The 18,394-nt window shown below is 39.8% G+C and overlaps 3 protein-coding genes across 4 annotated transcripts in view; all 3 read right to left on the bottom strand.

Moving 5' to 3' along the window:
- LOC114477502 (ras-related protein Rab-9A-like) overlaps nucleotides 1-4,306 on the bottom strand; it is a 38,709-nt gene extending 34,403 nt beyond the window's left edge. The window contains exons 1-2 of the mRNA XM_028469838.1: nucleotides 4,235-4,306; nucleotides 3,979-4,100 (exon numbers count right to left, since the gene is read on the bottom strand). The gene's annotated coding sequence lies outside the window, so the exon portion shown is untranslated. The remainder of the gene's footprint in view (nucleotides 1-3,978; nucleotides 4,101-4,234) is intronic.
- A 2,441-nt stretch (nucleotides 4,307-6,747) lies between these two features.
- On the bottom strand, nucleotides 6,748-8,568 carry LOC114477606 (thymosin beta-12). Its single transcript, XM_028470026.1, has 3 exons — nucleotides 8,473-8,568; nucleotides 7,588-7,700; nucleotides 6,748-7,493 (listed from the first exon to the last, which is right to left on the bottom strand). Exons 2-3 carry the CDS (start codon nucleotides 7,685-7,687, stop codon nucleotides 7,465-7,467), a joined length of 129 nt encoding a protein of 42 aa, XP_028325827.1. The 5' UTR covers nucleotides 7,688-7,700; nucleotides 8,473-8,568; the 3' UTR covers nucleotides 6,748-7,464.
- A 1,326-nt stretch (nucleotides 8,569-9,894) lies between these two features.
- LOC114477405 (ribose-phosphate pyrophosphokinase 2-like) lies at nucleotides 9,895-16,610 on the bottom strand. Of its 2 annotated transcripts, XM_028469667.1 has the most exons (7): nucleotides 16,078-16,610; nucleotides 14,317-14,500; nucleotides 12,493-12,591; nucleotides 11,617-11,741; nucleotides 11,374-11,547; nucleotides 10,562-10,721; nucleotides 9,895-10,471 (listed from the first exon to the last, which is right to left on the bottom strand). In XM_028469667.1, exons 1-7 carry the CDS (start codon nucleotides 16,197-16,199, stop codon nucleotides 10,379-10,381), a joined length of 957 nt encoding a protein of 318 aa, XP_028325468.1. In that variant the 5' UTR covers nucleotides 16,200-16,610; the 3' UTR covers nucleotides 9,895-10,378. The 2 variants fall into 2 exon arrangements, with proteins under 2 accessions (XP_028325468.1, XP_028325475.1); XM_028469674.1 differs by lacking the exon at nucleotides 16,078-16,610 and having other exon boundaries at nucleotides 12,493-12,678; nucleotides 14,317-14,448.
- Nucleotides 16,611-18,394: the final 1,784 nt, after the last annotated feature.

Genomic DNA, 18,394 nt, shown 5'->3' with positions numbered 1-18,394 from the left:
AAACACCAGCCTTGCATGTCTGCTCCAAGGCCTAATTCCAGCATCCTTGTTGTTCTTTCTTGCACTGTGTGTGTGTGCTACCTCGTTGTTGTTGACATAGCATTGAGTGTGGGCCCAGTTTAAGCCCAGTGTCATGGTGCAACTGGACGAACGTCACTGACAGGAAACGCAAACTAAACACAAAGCCTGAACACGATTCAGTGGACACACTCCCCTGAGTCGTTGCTCAATAAATCCTCTGAGCAATAAAGTTTAAGCATCCATGGCGGCTTCATGTCTTAGAGTCTTGTGATGTATGATTATGTGAAGTAAAGTGGCAGCTGTAAACGCTGACATACGAAGCGTAGTGTGGTGCGTGCGAGCCTTTCACCTCCTCAGGGCCTGAAAACAAAGATACGGAGCAGATGGATGGGAAAAGATTTGATTCCTTTACTGATCGTCAAATGTGAATAGCAAACATCCCCTGGGGTCATGTGCATGGTGATGATACACCGTGTACAACCAGAGACAGGCTGGCCTTTGTTGACATGGTGTGAAGCACTTTGCTGAGAACATGTAGAGCAGATTAAGACCGTATTGAAGCAGGAAAGTGTGGAAAGAAGTGGCAAACTTTTCAAAAAAACGTGAGACATCTATCAAGTTCCAAGCTGAAAACATGTCCTTGGGGCTTTTCCCACTTGCATAGACAAGAGCTGAAGCTTCAGGAATGTAACGGAGGAACATGCAGGAAGACAGGCCTTCAGCGACAAGCTCAGACACATATGAAGTTTATCAATTTAAAGATGAAGAGAAGCAAACTGCATCAATATATCTGCTGAAATGTTATTTAAATAAACATTGAAGAACAGTCATGTGGAGACAGGGCCGTCTATAAGAGGGAATAAAAGGGAGACATTTTTGGGGTCCATCCATAAAGTCAGCAAAAATGATGGTCCATTGATCTATGAATCTGTGATAACCATATTTATTTATTTATCGAAACAATACCCACCGTTATCCAGGAAGTTTATTATTATTTGCGCCATAGTTTGTAGTCATCTTAAAGATGTAAATCCATGTTTTAAAAGTGACCAAAAATGGTAGAAAAAAGGTGGTGAAATGGGATTTTAAAAACCACAGAAATTGATTAAAAGTTGCAAATTACAGTGGCCAAAAATGGACAGAAAAGTGATTTTAAAATATTGGCTGAACAATGGTAAGAAAAATTCTGAATGTGATTAAATTGGCAAAAATAAGCATGAAATATTGTGACAAGAGGATAAAAGTGAAAGTAATGGGTCAACATATGCGACACTAGCTGGAAAAAGTGGTGGAAATAATTAATAAATACCAAAAATGTCTTGAAAGTGGAAAAAATGTGCAGAAAAGGCATTTAAATTTAATGGAGTAGTCACAAAAAAATGGGAGTAATGTAGCAAAAATGCATTAAAAGTGATGAAAATAGGTTAAAATATGGTGAGTTTGGTGTAGTTGCAGAAAAAGTGTAAAAGTAAGCAAAAATGGGCTCAAATTGTTAAAAATGTATTCTTAGTTTCTTAAAGATATCTGGCGACTCATTCCCAGTGGGTTGAGAACCCCAGCTTTAGGCTAAAGAGGAGTCCCAGTGGTGGGCCTGCAGCGAGGGCAGACGTGTGTGTGTGTGCAGCAATCACGCTACAACACCGTGCACTGAGGAAATGTCAACGCTGTCACTTTACATAACCCTCAGGAGAGCAGCCTGCTTGCACCAAGGTGACTGCAGCTGCACATGCACCAGTCCATGCCTTTGTTTTCTCCAGCAGGAGCTCATCAAATCCCAGTGAGTCAGGCTGGATAATCTGGGATGTGCTACCGATGATGCTACTGCTGCATTGATTACTTATAGCGGTTTGCTAATGCATTTACAAACAATGGCCAGCGTCAACACCATTTAGACGCAATCGATCGACTGAGAGAGCACGTCTGGGGTAATCCACCCAGGCTGTGCCACGCCTGCCCCCTGCCTCAGTGAATCCTCATCATCATGTGTAATCATGCACACGCACACTGGTGGAATTACACAAAATGCATTTATATTATAGGGATATGTTAGAATCAACATATCGACCTTATATAGACCTTATTCCACAAGGGGCATCACTAAAAGTATAAATAGAGGCCATGAGCACTTCTTAAGCGCCCCCCACCCCCACCAGGAGGCACAAGAGTGATCCTGCTATAGATTTTTTGCATGGAAATGAATCAATAAATATAGAACTTGTAAAAAATACCACAGACATAGCAGCATTGCCCTAAAGCGTCAGGGGCCAAATACAGAGCAGTTTGAGCTTAAGTGGGCCACATATTTTAGGTAGGAAAAAGTGCAAATCCAACTTTAATGTGCCCGGTTTGCCCTTCCACGTATAAATGATGTAGAAACGATAAAGTATGAGAGTGTACCAGTCCCTGCAGGAACTTTACTTCAATTTGGTGGAATAATTTGAGCAAAATTTGCCAGATTTTGGAAAAACATTTAGAGTTCTTTCAACAATTTCAGCTGAAAAATGACTGCCGTCATGTGATATAAGAACTGGAAAACTGAGCTCAGCAAATATAATGGATTTTAATAGAATGCTTTTATTTGGAAAGACTGCGATATCTACAACTGAATTAGTTGATAATTTACAAAATGTTTCATGTTCTTTCTATTGTTTTTATTTTCTTGAGCAGGCCGAATTTGATGCTCAAAAGGGCCGGATTTGGCCCCCGGGCCTTGAGTTTGACACGTATCCAAAATGTTCAGAGATTTATTCTGATTGGTGGTGTAAAAGTTACCCCTAAAAAAGCATAGACTGAAAAATGCTCTCGTGTTGCTGGAAGGAGGGATGATAAGGTAGTGCTCACAGCCTCTATTTGTACATTTTTCTTGTCTTTGTATACTTTTCTTGTCATTTTCTGTGAATTTGTATGTTTTTTTGAATCATTTTGTGTATTTTTGTTGTTGTTTTGTTATTTACAGACTTTTTATGTATTACTGTTGTCCATTTGTTCATTTTTGTAATAGTTGTGTTTGTTTCTGGAGTATTGTTTGTGTTATTCTCTTGTCTTTTACTGTGTTTTTCTGTAATATTTTGTTTTTTTTGGTATATTTCAGTGTATTATTATTCAGTTTCTTAACTTTATCTAAATTGTAATATTTCCTTAAATTTGTTATCGTAATTAGTATGTTGGGGTACCTTGATTAGTAAGATCAGACTAAAAGTTGGGGAAGAAGTTGATGACAAAGTAATAATAAAGGGAATTTAGTCTTAATCGTGACAATTCTTGGTCTGAAAAAGCAACAGCAAATGTTGCCAAAGTGCATCAGACACGTTGCGCTTGTGCAATGTGTTTACGGAAATCTGCTGACATGTGTCCGGACTACGCCGTCAAGCAGGAACTAATTTCGTGCAGCGCTTTGTGAACATTACTGTGCTGCTGTGAATAGGAATTAAGGATGAGCCGAACAAAGAGTTGCTGCAGGAGGTAGAACCTGCTGCACCTATGTTAGCGCTTAGCTTAACTTAGCTTGCATCAAAACCAGCAGGTCGACTGTCAGAGTTGCTCAAGCTGGCAAAGCTTGACGATGGCATTAAAGACTAAACATCACACCCTGTTAGCTAACCTAACTCTTGGTAAACCAGACGTGGATTTGAATGTAACAGTCACATTTGCATTCCTCTACCTCTCACAAAGCAGCTGCACTAAAGCCACGTCGAGCTAGATTTCCTACTTTGTATGTGTTTTTTTTTTTCTTTAATCATCTGCGTGTTGAAAGCAATGATAACAGGACACAACAACAAGGCCTCAGACGGTCTGCAGAGATATGGCTAGCACCGGAAACCAAAATAATAAAACCAACACGCTGTTGAAAACATGTTTTTCCTGTTCAGCCCTGATGTGTGTGTGTGTGTGTGTCTATTCTTTTGGCAGCAGACACTGGGAGTGTTATTTAATGATAGTGGTCAGGTGTGATCTCACCTCCCTTTAGCTGTTGCAGCTTCTGGGTTTTGTTGTTGCCATGGAAATCAAAGGCAGACCCTGTGTTTTTATCTTTTCCAGTGGGCGATAGATAATTGACTCAGTGGGAAATCGACGCACACCTGGAGATAAGAAAAAGAGAAGCCTGTCAGTAAAACACGCACAGCACACAATGGATTAGCTGTGCTAATGTGTAGCTCTTTGTAGTTAGCTAACACTGCAGAGGAAACTGTCAAAAATATAAAATGTCACCCACAAAGTGTGAAAAATACAAGATAAGCCTTGTTATTTGCCTCCTTCTTCTTTCTTCTTCTTCTTCTTCTTCTTCTTCTTCTTCTTCTTCTTCTTCTTCTCTTCTTCTTCTTTCTTCTTCTTCTTTCTTCTCTTCTTCTCTTCTTCTTCTTTCTTCTTCTTCTTCTTCTTCTTCTTCTTCTTCTTCTTCTTCTTCTTCTTCTTCTTCTTCTTCTTCTTCTTCGCACACAGGTGCATTCCCATGCCAAATTGCCTCAGCTGCAAAAACAGGCCAATTGTCCTAAAGTTGGAAGTGCAAGCTTCTAAATTTTAAAATTTTGAAAATTCACAACAAATTAACAAAATGTGCTACAGCTTGGTAACGCTTACAAAAATGTAGCCCCAGTACTGGGAAAAAAAAAAAAAAAAAACTCTTGTACATTTAAACCTATAGCAAATTATGAAGTTGGTAATTTCCCCCCCCCCCCCAAAAAAAAAACTGTAGAAATCTCCTCCCACAATTTTTGTGCAATTGACGTTAGCGGCTATAATTATTTTATTATTTTATTTTTTAATAAAATGCCTAATAATAACCATAATTCTAACCATTAATATAATCCAAACCAAAACCATGAACCTAAATATTACCATAAAGGATAAAGCCTTCGTTGTCAACCACCGTAAAACTACACAGAAGAAGAAGAAGAAGAAGAATATTGTAAAATGTCATTATTTTCTATTTAAACATGAGATTTTGTCAATGATTACAAGAAATGTTTAAAGTGCAAGAGAGACTAGCTTCTGCATGCTAGATGCAAGCTTAAGCTAACTCTTGTGAAGGGTTATTATTGCCTTTTTTTTTTCAGATTTGAAAGCCAAGTAAAGATAAACGTACAGTATTTATGTTATTTCATATTTAAACATGAGATTAGGAATGTGTATTGTCACAGCAGTAAGGCAGTTTGTACAAACTGCAACAGAGGCTAGATTAGATAAACTCATCCAGCTAGCTTCTGCTGGCTAGATGCAAGCTTAAGCTAGCACTAAGCTAATGCTCAGCCCTGTGAAGGTTAGCCAATTGTTGCCATTTTTTCCAGATTTGAAAGTCAAGTAAAGAGGAACGTAATTATCATATTTGCTGCGTCATTGCGTGCTAGCATAAGAAGCCATGAACAACTGTGGGAAAATGTATCGCTAATAATGTTACGTGGATCCGAATATTGATAATATTAGACTTACTATATATTCACCATTTTGGATTCACTCATGTCTGACTGTAAGAAACTTTCTATTGTGATTTCGTAAACATTTTAAAGGAAAGTCTCTATAAGATCAATAACAAAGCACAGTGGAATAAAAGACGCTAACGTACAGTAAGAGTTTCTCTATTGATGCGTTTAGCTTCAGGGAAGCTTAGACGTTAAGTGCTCGTCTGAAAAAAATCCATCCAACCAACCAACCACCCGACCCCGGGGAGTGACTCAGCAGCTGCTGTTGCTATGGGTTACCAGACGAGACAGCGAGTAGGATCCCGACACATCCTTCTAGTCTCCATCACTTTCTCTGGAGGCTAGGATACAGACGGGCGGTGTTAATCCGATCTGAGCGAGGCCCACTAACCGCCACGTCTACCCCTCCTCCTCCTCCACGCACATTAATACCTTATTAAGAGCTACTGACTTAGCACCAATCCACTTACGCTAACATGTCAGCTCTGTGGATGGTTACGTTGCAGGGGATCAATCACACTCGTCCACCCCGGACAGAAAATGACCTCTGGTTATTTTCTGCAGAAGCCGTGGATTCAGACGCTAGCCGTTAGCTTAGGGATTAAATATAAACCACGTTAGCGATGCGTACTACAGCTTGGAGGGATTTATTCTTTCCTCTAAAGCTCAAACCTCTATGAGTTACATATAGACGCTCAATTCTGCAGACTGCACATTAGCAAAGTCATGCTAATGATATTAAGGCTTTGGACAAAGCGGCTAATTTAAGACAAAGGCCAGTTGGAGTTCAGAGCTGAGTAGATCTGCTGACACACCCAACCAGCCAATGGGAAGTGTTCAGGTCCAGGCTACTTCCTGGATTCAAAGACCATATGGTTCCTTTTTAACAAACCTAGCCCACAACTTCCTTATCAACTTTAGGACAGCTACTTCCTGTTGTGCATGACATTGGGTTTGTTGACTAAAATGTACCAGTAAAATTAAGTCAAGAGTCAAGACTAAGAAAACTAAATACCACCGCATATGAGGTAGATGAATATTTCTTAAAAAGCGTAAATGGAATTTTACTATTTTGTTGACTAAGTTTAAGATTTTTAGTAGCATTTAACAAAAACTCAGTAACTCGAGTTGAAAGATTACTGCTGAGCGTAACAGTTCTTGCAAGTTCCCAAAATAAAATAAAGCACTGGAGAACTTTTAGTAACAAAGTCTTTTTTATTACAACATTTCACGGTTTTCCATTTCTGGTAATGGTGTGTGGCAGAACAACATGACTGCTGGGAATTTACAAAACCCGAAAGAATGTCGATTTTTTTTTTTTTACCAATAGCAGATACATGAAATCAAACGCCGTAGTTGTTTGGCTCAGGCCGTTCACAGACAGATTGTAAGACTAAAGCCATCCCGAACCACTCACCAAGTACATTTAAAGTAGGAAACCAAGCCCGCAGCAGGATCTCCCAAGTCAAGGTGGGCACTACATGTGTGTACGTACAAAAGAAACAACATTGTGTTGAACAGTTAATGATATTTTTTTTTGTGGGGGGGGGGGGGCGCATTTACAATTTCACCAGCGTAGAAACAAAATTGTGCCTTTCCGAAAATTAGGGAAAAAAAACAAAAATAAGAAGCTTGACGAAAGAAAAAAAGCCACGCGGGAAAGTTTGGGGTGGTGTTTGGTTTTTTGGTGCGACAAGTAAGCGCTTCCGGGGACTCAGGCCACGCCCCGTCCCCTCCACCTGCACATCAGTGATGACATTGAGACGTGCAGCTTCGGGAAGGTCTTCTGCGTCTTCCTCCTCGCGCCCTTTCGCCTCCTCATCGCGGAAACGGGCCCAGAAGTAGCAAGGGTCGGCCGAAGGAGCCCCCGACCAAGTCATCATCCGTCCAGAGGCTTGTGCAGCTTGGGTTATTATTGATTCATCGTATTCGGTTACAAAGTTGTACAGCTAAGAAGAAGTGACTGAAAACAAGGCAATGCGGGAGGAGGGAGGGGGTGTACAGTGCATGACGACTGAGAGGGGCTTCACGACGCCGCCTTCTCCTGTTCGATGGCTGCGAAGGAGAAAGAAGAGACACAGGACGTGAGGAAACAAAGACTCACACACAGAGCTATTGGGGGGGGGGGGATGCACGTGACGGAACGCACTTTCTTTTGTGGGCAGGGGATTCTTCTCCTGCGTCTCCGTCTTCTTCAGCTTGGTTTTGTCGAATGATTGCACCTCTGAAATGTCGGGCTTGTCGGCCATTGTTGTAGATTTTCTGTGCAGAAGAAAAAAAATAAAATAAATAAATCATAAACATGATTACATAAATGTGATTATGGTGTCATGATTGATGTTGATGGTGGAATCATAGATAAGGGGGGGGGTGGGGGGAGCATGTGCGATTTTCTCAGGAATGGGGCGTTTCCTGCATCCATCAGAAAGTATTGGTTCCGCCTGATTCTGCGTTCTTTTGTTCGCCTCAAGTCTATCTGTCCCCTTTGTCCAGGACACACACGCACACACGCACGCACGCGCTGCCCCGGACAATAAAGCCATCCCTGGAGTATTATTAACATCACAATTGGAGATCCCATGCTGTGCAGAACCAGAGAAAATTAAGTAAAAACACGTCTGCCTGTGCGTAAAATGATAAAATAATCCAAACCAATGCTTTAAAGTGATCCTATGTTTGCTCGGTGCACGCTGTGCAAGATCCGCACACGCACATGAGGCGCATTGTGAAGGAACCACCGCCCATGGATGATTATCTGCGTCTACACAGAACATCCCAGCTGCGCTTTCCCCCCAAATCACCTGCGTAAAAATGCGCACCTGGCACGCATTAGGTGCGTAATTATCCTCCTGGATCACCACCGTTGATGTGCGCACCATGACAAAGACACCACGCGCACACAAACACGCCTTATCCCGCAGCGCAGATCAGATAAAAACCAGTGTGTGTGTGTGTGTGTTGTGCAGCTCTGCTCTGATCGGATCGGGAATCCGATCAGGGCAGACAGAAGGTGTGACCGACGAGCAGCTCTTACCGGTGCGTTGTCGGTGCGCGTCTGTAGTTCTCGTAGTCTGTGCGGGTGCAGCAGTGGTGGCGCGTCCCTGCGCGAGCGTTAAATATAGTCTCAGATATGCTAATGACGTCTGACATCATAGGCCCACGTCAGACTCCGCCCCCTTCTGGTGAGAGGCGGGAATGCAACACCAGGAAGATTTACTGCAGAAAGAAACTCATCCTTCAATGTAATAAAGAGACACTCTATTATTTAAGTTTATATCTAGCACATGTGTGTAAAAATATTCAGGCATAATTATAGTTTAGCGCCGATGCTTTTGCCGCATTATTTGTGCCTAATTTAAAGAGAAAATTAAAATTCATAATTTTAGGTAGCACTTGAATATTTTATTATGAAAAGTGCTTTATAAATAACCCTTTTTAAAAAAAATAAAATTCATGTTATAAGAGACTCTTTGCATCCCTTGTCATCTTCTTAATAAAGTTTGAGCTCCCCCTGGTGGTCGCCTGACAAACCTTCACCTTTCCAACACTCCAGGGCAGAAATGAGGAACTTTTATCACATTACAGGCCAAAAAATGTGATTATCTTTGATCTGAGGGCCACATTATCAACATTTATGAGCGTTAATGCAGGAAATAACCAAAAGCTTAATGTGTTTTTGTGGTCATTTAGTGTTTGTTTTATGTATTCATCTCATTTTGTGCGTTTTTGTTGTACGTTTGTGATTTTGACGTCATTTTGTGTATTTCGGAGAAACTTTTTGTATAACTGTTCATTTGTGTTGGAGTCATCAGTATTTATTTTAATGTTGCACATTTCTGTTTATATATTTTTATTTTTGTGCATTGTATTATATTTATTAATTTTAAGTTTGTGCACTGTTTATTTTATGTATAAATTATTCATTTGTGGTTATTTTATGTATTTAATTTCATGCATTTTTGTTCATTCTATGTATTTTCTGCAATTATTTTTTTGCACATTATACTGTGTAATTTCTTGATTCATTTTGTATATTATTTAGTTTTTGCATGTTTCTTTTCATTTTGTGTATCTTCATTGTACCTTTGTGTATTTCATTGTGGTTCTGTGGTGGTTTTGCTTTAAGAGTCTCAAATGTAGACTGAGGGCCACATGTGCATCAGCCATATGTGAACTAACTGTGCTGCAGCTAATGTTTAGCACATAAATCCTTTCTGACATTATTGTGACTGTTTGCACTTTTTTTAGATGATTTTAATCCACAACACGATGACCAATCATCGCCATAGATTCCTGGTCTTTAAAGTCTGCTTCAGGTGACAGGAGGTGAACGTACATCTGGAAGCTGTTGTTGAAGCTTTATTGGTAGAGAAACAGCTTGAAAAGTTACATTAAAAAAAGAAAAATGCCTCCCCATCCCAGTAACATCATCCCATTAGAAATCAGAACTCAACACTTGGGTAAAGCTTTGGGCTTTTATTAAATGACCTTTTGGAACATGGGCTCATCACCCACTACACCTCACATCCATGATGGATTGGTAAAACTAATGTGTTCAATAGTGCAACAGCAGCTTTCAGGACAAAGGTGTGTGTGCGTGTGTGTGTGTGTGTGTGTGTGTGTGTGTGTGTGTGTGTGTGTGTGTGTGTGTGTTTCTAACTTGTCTGTAGTTGGTGCTAGTGTGAGATGATGGAGGTCAGGGGTCAATAACTAAAAGACACTTGTGTTCTATCTGCGGCAGAAAAAGCAGGAAGCACCTCTGATCACATGACCGTGAGGAGGAGGAGATGAAAACAGATTAAAGTTCAATGTTAAGAGGATTAAAAAAAAAAAAAAAAAACATAAATACAAACTTGGTTGTGAACAAAGAGGAATTTTTTCATTGTGTGAGCTGGTCACATGACCACAAGGGAGGGGGACATGGGGGGGGGGGGGGGGGGTTACAGCGGCACGTGGCTGAAGAGGTACGACACGGACTCTCCGTTGTGCGTTCTCCTGATGGCTTCTGCGAGGATCATCGAGATGTCGATGACCTGGTGGAGAGGACGAGTGTGGGTTGCGTTATCCACTTTCCTCTAAGGCTTACAAATCAAGCACAGACACTGAAGGAAAGATTGCGTTACCTGTATTTTGGGGCACGCCCTCATCTTCTCCTCCTGTGGGATGGTGTTGGTCACCACCACGGCCTCGAACGGGGCCTGGTTGATACGCGATATGGCCGGACCGGAGAAGATGCCGTGCGTGAGGATGGCGTAGACTTTTACAGCACCGGCTTCGATTAACCTGAAACACAAAAGACATTAATCCACCGAGTAATATGTTCCTCAGGAAATCCACTGACATTCTGCCAGTCTACATCAGAGGTGATGATGGTGCTGATTGCTTTGATGTTTCCTTTGAAGTTTTCTTGACTTCCGCGTAATAATCCCACTAAGTAATGTTAACGTTTCATTTATTCAGACAACCGTCCCTGAAGAAATCCACTTTCATCTTCAGACACATTTCGTCTGACAACTGTCAGTCTTCGTCAGAAGCTTCTTCTAATAGCTTTGATGTTTCCTTTAAAGTGTCCTTGACTGCTGTGTAATAATTCCAGAAATATTTTTTTAAATAATAGGTTAAGGTTTCATTTATTACAACTGTTCCTCAGAAAAATCCACTGCTAGTCTTCGTCAGAGGGCATCTGCTGATGGCTTTGATGTTTAAAGCCTAGTAATTCCAGCAAGATGTTTTTTGAATATGTTGATGTTTCATTTATTCAGACAACTGATCTCCTGACATGTTTCGACTGACAACTGTCAATCTTTGTCAGAGGTGTCTGCTGATCACTTTGATGTTTTCTTTGAAGTTTGGTACTTCAAAAAGAATCTGGCAGGAATTAATCCACAGAGAACCACGGCGGAGGGCGTACACACTCGTACTGGATGTTACTCACTTGTTGGCGGCGTGGCAGATGGTTCCGCAGGTGTCGGCCATGTCGTCCACTAAGATGGCCACGCGGTCCTTGACGTCTCCAACCAGCACCATGCGGTCCACCTCGTTGGCCTTTTTCCTCTCTTTGTGGATGAGAGCGAAGTCCACGTTCAGACGGTCGGCAATGGACGTGACGCTGAAAGAGACGAAGACAACGTGAGTCATGAATCTACGCTCTCACCATCTCCCGTTCCTGCCGTCTTACCGTTTGGCTCCACCGGCGTCTGGAGACACGATGATCCCGTTCTTCCACTCTGGAATGTTTTCTTTGATCCACTGTAGCACGGCGGGCTCTGCGTACAGGTTGTCTACAGCGATGTCGAAGAAGCCCTTTAAGAAGAGAAAGATCACAATAAGAAACCAGATCGACGGCTCATTGCCAACAATTCAAACTAAATCTACTTTAGTAAGTAAGTAACTTATTAACATTAATTTACTCTTCTTTCTAGGTTATTGACAGGTTAATAGGTGCATATAGCCAGCTGATGTACATGTATTTATTTCGTAACTAGCAATTTACTCTTATTGACATTAATAAGGACTTATTAACAACTAATAAACTTTTACTAACATTATTTAGGACTTATTAAAGGTTATTAACATTAACAAAGACTTAAGTTTTGGTAAAAAAAAAAGGTATAAAAGTCCACAAATCTTGCAAAAAAAAAAAAAAAAAAAAATGCTTGATAGGGATTAATTACATTAAACCTTGTAAATATATATATTTATATTTAGTGCTTCAGAGCTTGAAGCATATGGTGTGAAATCAAGATGGGCCGTTATCTTTAATGGGAAATAAAGTGAAAATGTTTGACATTCTTCTAATACATTCAGGTAAGAATATAATTTAATCTGATATAAATTCTTTTTCTGATTTCCGTCCATGAAGCAGCTCATATTTTCCTCATCATTCAGCTGAACGCTGCTTTGGTAAAGGACGAACCCCACCTTACTATACATGCTGACATGATGGTTAAACAAAAAACAAAAAAACAAAAACAAAAATGTAATAAATAAAACAAAAGATGACATTATTTTGCCACTTTCTGGTGTGAAATTGTCCAACAGCCACAGCACTGACCTGGATCTGTGACGCGTGGAGGTCCATGGTGATAATATGATCGGCCCCGGCCACGGACAGCATGTTGGCCACCAGCTTGGCTGAGATGGGAGCTCGACTCTGGGACGAGCCACACAACAAACACTTTAATTTGTAACGGACAAATGAAGTCCATCTCATCCATTACAAGCCAAACCAAAGGTCAGCCTGTTTACATTAGGAAACAAAACAAAAGAAAGAAATAAAAAACACTGCAGACGAACACACCATTTAGCTTTGTTGACTAAACACTCAGGTATGAAGAGATGAAGGGGGAACTAAAGAAAAGAAAAACAGCGCCGAGCGTCATTAAGGAGCATGAAAACACAGATTAACATTTCATACGCATTTTATCACCAAACACAGAGAACACAAATATGTCAGACTACAGCAGAGGAAGTGCTTTACAATGACCCGCTTCTTTTCTCTAGTTGTGTTCAACCAAACCAACGTGAGATAATAATTGACAAGGTCAGTAAAGCAGCCTGAGCCACTTTCAGGACACAGCGTTGCATCACAGCTGCTGACCTACATTACAGGTGAGTTCTTATTCAGGAGTCACTAGACCAACGGCTGGAGATCCTTTGTTATTTTATTTTACTTATTTAACCCCAATAAACCACCAATGAACATAAATCCTGTTCAACCAGCAGAGTGCAACGGGAAGCTGACATAATGCAATCAACACAAGAGGAAATAATGTTAGAAAAATGCCAATAAAGAGGATAAAACAAAAATGCATTCTGCAAATATGCAGTTTAACAGCAAATAGACAGAAAAGTATGTTTTAATAATGTTGGAGCAAAATGTGTTTGCTTAGTTTATGATGAAAGCCGTTCAGTTTGTAAATGATCTGACTGACTAATTTGTGTTACCGGAGCGACTAGGTTGGAATCCTTTTCTTGAAGATCTTCTGCAGTTATTTGTTAAACAACAATACATTTACTGTAGGCTTGTTGATTTCATTGCATATAGAAATAAAGCTGACATGTGTAAATTATCCTGTTTCAGTGACAAGTTTGTGTCACATAAATAAGTGTCATTTCTTTTTAGTCCAGTCTTCCGTCAGCATTTTGGTTTTCTGAAGTCAGGAAATGAATAAAGGTGAGAAGAGAACATGAAAGAAAAAGACTGTATGCAAATATTCCAAGAAAATACAGCGACACACGCACACGATTCCTTAAGAAAAATGTGTAAATTCATTAGCTGCACTTTTAAAAAAATAACGTAATCCCTATTTTCCCCACTGTATTTATGATTTGAAAACTATTCTTATATTTTTATTTAATATGTTTTTTTAAAAATATGTATTTTATTTTTAACTTTGTATGGCGATAAATAAAGGAATGTGCAATTTATTATGGTTAATTAGTTCAAATGCTTTGTAAGAAGATTATAAAAAGAAAACATTAGTTTAAAAAAAATCTTGACAATTCAAATAAAAGAATAAGAATCTGTTTTTTAACTAATGTTTTTTTTCCTCCAAAAGCTTTCAAATTGAAAGGAGTTAAATGCACCATTACATCCCAATCTTTGACTTGCGTTCAAAATTTGATTTTTTTTTTTTTTTTTTTAAATTGGAATTTGAATCGAATTGTTGGTCACATCCGTAACGCTTACATCTTTTTATTCCACGTCTGTGCAGAATAAAATCCAGACGATGAAGCACATTAATCTACTTTTTGTCTCCACGAGGTTTGCAATTAACTAATCCCATCAAACAAAAACATAAACCAAGGTTTTATGAAGAAAAATGAATCGAAACTTTTCCATTTCCCCCTCGCGTTCAATTGTAAAGTTTCTTACTTTGTCTTTTTTGTCCTGCCGAGCGTAGGGGAAGCAGGGGATGACGGCGGTGACGCGGGACGAGGAGGCGATCTTACAGGCGTTTATCATAATTAGTAACTCCATGAGGTTGTCGTTGATCTCGCCGCAGCCGCTTTGAACGATGTAAACATCTTCGCCACGCACGCTTTCGCCAATTTCAACACTGTGGGAAAAGGAGAAAAAAAAAGGACATTTAGGATGAGGTTTGGATTCACTTTCACGTTTTTAAAAGCAAATGCCTATTTTCAGTTGACATTTAGATCAAAATTAAAGAAACATCTGTATTTATTTTTTGTCAAACACAAAGTGTTCTGTCTCGTTTAGCACAGTCTTGAAGCTCGGGTCATGTGACCACTGATTCTGGTGTAGAGAGACGATCACATGACCACACGTTCCCAGAAAAGCTTCGCGAAGTCAACACAGATGTGCAAAAAAAAACAACGAGCGCTTCCCTCCCGCACACATTCCTCCTGCAACTGAAGCAAAGCATTATTTGAACGAGTTCGAGTGTGCGTCTGAAAGTAATTTGGTTGTCGTCCTTTTCTCTGGCCATGTGATGAGCACAGCTCGTGTGTGGCAACAAACCGCCGTTTTACCTTCAGATATCCTGGATTTAATCTGGATTAAAATGCTTTTACAAGAGAGGATGAGGGAGATTTTGGTAATTACAGTTTTGTGACACAGTTCAGTGTATTTTAGATGCTTTTAAAGCAGCAGCAACATGAGCATCAAATATTACAGAAGCAACATGAGAGCGTAAAATGCTCTTACAAATTAAAGGTTCACCTAACAGGTAACAGCAGATCCTGTGTTGCTTGTTTAGGGCAATAAGAGCAACATGAGACAGGCAACTTAAGCCTGAGCAATGTGAGCTGTTAAAGTGCTGACACATGCTACTGATATTTATCGATCACGTGCACAGATGGCGTGCATGTCATTGATAACCTTGATATCAGGAGGAAAACACAGGGTCCCAATCTGCACAGAATGACAGCTGTTAGCATAGCTTACAACTAACACTTTTATTTTGTAAGAACATTGAAAATCATCGTTTAAACACCTGGTGCATTAACTTGTCATTTTTGTAACCAATTTTAAAATATATTAAAAATAAACTTACGTAACCGCTCATGCTTTGGGGCTTAACGACTTTTTTTTTTTTTTTTTTGGACGAAGCGTGATGGTGTCACGCCAAATTTGGTATCCCCAATAATTCAATTCCAACCGCCAAACTAGCGGCTAGTTTTAAAGCAGCTAGTTTAGCTTTGCAGATACATTAGACATTAATTGGTTTAAAGGTCAGTCGCCGCAGTAAAAAAGAAAAAAAAAAAAAAACACAGATAAGGAGTAATTGTTTGACACTGGAACCAAATGTGACACGACACTCACGCAACACACGCCGAGTAGAAGAGACACTAGCCACGTTAGCAGTTAGCATGTGACCAAAGAAAGAAAGAAAACCACACGTTTACGCCATTTCACAACCACCAATCGACTCTATGGTTAAGTTTATCCCCAGCACAGATACGCCAAAACTGCATATTATCTACCAGCATTACTATGGGGGGAGAATTGTGCCGCCGTCCGATAATGGAATCAGCATGCTAGCCCGCTGTGTTTACATGTGGCTAGCTAGTCACGTGTAGGCACCACGAACTCCCGCTAGCTCGGAGCTAACTGTACTCTAACACTACAGAACATTACACAGCGTTTTTCAGTCCAAACAGAGGCGGAACCCACCATGTCTCCTGGTTGCTGAACTTCTTGGTGATCACCTTGCCCAGGTCCAGCCCCAGTCGGTCGGCAACTTTCTGGGAGAGGTCGTGGTGGGAGCTCCCGCTGAAAAGCACGATGTTGGGCATGTTGGAGAAGGGAGGGAAAAACCCGCGGAGGCTAAAGACAGTGAGGGGGGAAAAAAGCACGGAATGGAAGGAAAAAGAGAACCGAGATAAGGAGGGTGTCCCCGGTGAGGGTGGAGAGCAGGGTGGAGGTGTGGGTTCAGAGGTGCGGGCGCAGCATTGCACTGAACTGAGGCTGGAGGAAGTGAGAGTGAGTGAGTGAGTGAGTGAGTGCTTCTCATTGGACACAGTGTGACTATCCACAGCCTCAGCACAATACACTTACTTTACTTTCATAACTACACTTTCATAGAGAAATATAACAACTTGCAGATAGATCTGATTTTCATCTGATCTCAGGTCCACATTATGAGAATTCACCTCAGCATCTGGAATCTAACTACGCTGAACAACATTATTGTTGTCATTTTGGGCTGTTTGGTGTGTTTTTGCTTTAGTTTTATGTGTCATCTTTCCGTTTCTCTCTCATTTTGTGTTTTTTTTTTTTTTTGGTGTAATTTAGTATATTTCTGTTGTAATTTTGGTGTAATTTGTGTGTTTTTGGTCTCATTTTGTGAAGTTTCTCTCCTTTTGTGCGTTTTTTTTAATTGTCATTGTATATTTTTCAATTTGAGTATTAATCTCTCATTTTGTGTTTTTAGTGTCATTTTGTACATTTTTGTTGTCATTTGTGTGATCTTGGTATTACTTAGTCATTTTTTTAAATCTCATTTTGTTGTTTTTTTCTTTTTTTGTGTGGGTTTTGTTCTCTTTTTGTACGTCTTTTCTCATTTTTCTGTTTATCTTTCATTTTGTGTATTTTTTGTTGTCATTTCTGTGTTCTTAATATCATTTAGTAAATGATAAATATTTCTCTCATTTGGTTTTTTTTTTTATGTTGTCGTTTTACTTTCATTTTTGTTTCCTTTTTAGTATCCATCTCTCATTTCAGTGTTCTTGATATTAAGTAAATTATTATCTCGTTTTGTCGGTTATTGGTGTCATTTTGTATATTTTTCTTTGATTTTGCTTGTTTTGTTGTCATTTGTGTGTGTTTTGTTGTCGTTTGCGTGTTTTTTTGGTATCATTAATACATTTTTAATACACTACAATTGTTTCATTGACAATAAAGTGGAATCTAATCTAGTAATTAAAAAAAAAAAAACTCACCACCTGATCCCATCAGATTTCCTGAGTAATCTGCAGACAGTGAAGCACGTCCATCAAACTGTCACTGCTTTAAGCAAAAATGTATAAATCAGATGAGACGCTTCCTCCTATTAGATTTTCCACTCAGGGAGAAGTCATCTGCTCCTCACGTGTTGTTGAAGTCATGTGCTGGAAGTTAAACTAAATGTTTGAATACAGAAAAGGCCTTTGAGTTATCCATAACTGATAAACCGGAGTTTATCTCTTTAATTGATTCTGCTTGGCTTGATTCTGTTCTAAGGAAAATTCCACTAAGTACCTCAAGTGTCCAAAAAATGATCTTTGTACTCGGGATATCCAGATACCTATTCTGTAAAGTAAAAACACTTCCATGCATCCATCTAAGGGACTCCACACCCCACAATGCAACGCAAAAACTTTTCCAACAATGTCAATAAGAGTGGAGATGAAAACAGAACAATTTCATCCTTTTCTTTGATTTATTGGTCTATAAGGCCTACACTATGGCGCTGAGTCACTGAGATCTGAAATAAAGGGTGGTAAACCAGTTGCGACCCTAAATCCTTTGGTGACACAGTTTCTTCACCTGCTGCAAGGAATTCACTAAGATTGCAGCAATGATAAGCGCACGTGCAGAAGTGGTGGAGACCGCCCTATTTAAATGAGCGTTTTGCTCGTTCAATGCGGAGACGTGAGTGCACAGAAGCATACAATGAACATGAATCTGCCCCTATGTGTTTAAAAAAAAAAAAAAAAAATCAACCACGGCAGGGGTTCTCAGCCTTGGGGTCGCGAGACACTGGGAGGAGGTTGCGTGATACCTTCAAGATACTAAGAATAATTTATAACAATTTGAGCCCATTTTTGCTTATTTTATGCCCTTTTTCCGCAACTACACCAAACTTGCCATATTTTAACCTATTATCATGACTTTTTCTTGCCGTATATTTGATCTTTTTAATGCATTTTGCTACACTACTTTCATTTCTGCCACTTCTCCAGAAAATTTTAATGTCTTTTCTGCACATTTTAAAAACATTTTCAGCACT

The sequence above is a fragment of the Gouania willdenowi genome, chromosome 2 (assembly GCF_900634775.1).
Source record: "Gouania willdenowi chromosome 2, fGouWil2.1, whole genome shotgun sequence".
NCBI lineage: Eukaryota > Metazoa > Chordata > Actinopteri > Blenniiformes > Gobiesocidae > Gouania > Gouania willdenowi.
The sequence above is the reverse complement of the archived record's forward strand: the minus strand, read 5'-3'. Positions and strand labels throughout refer to the sequence as shown.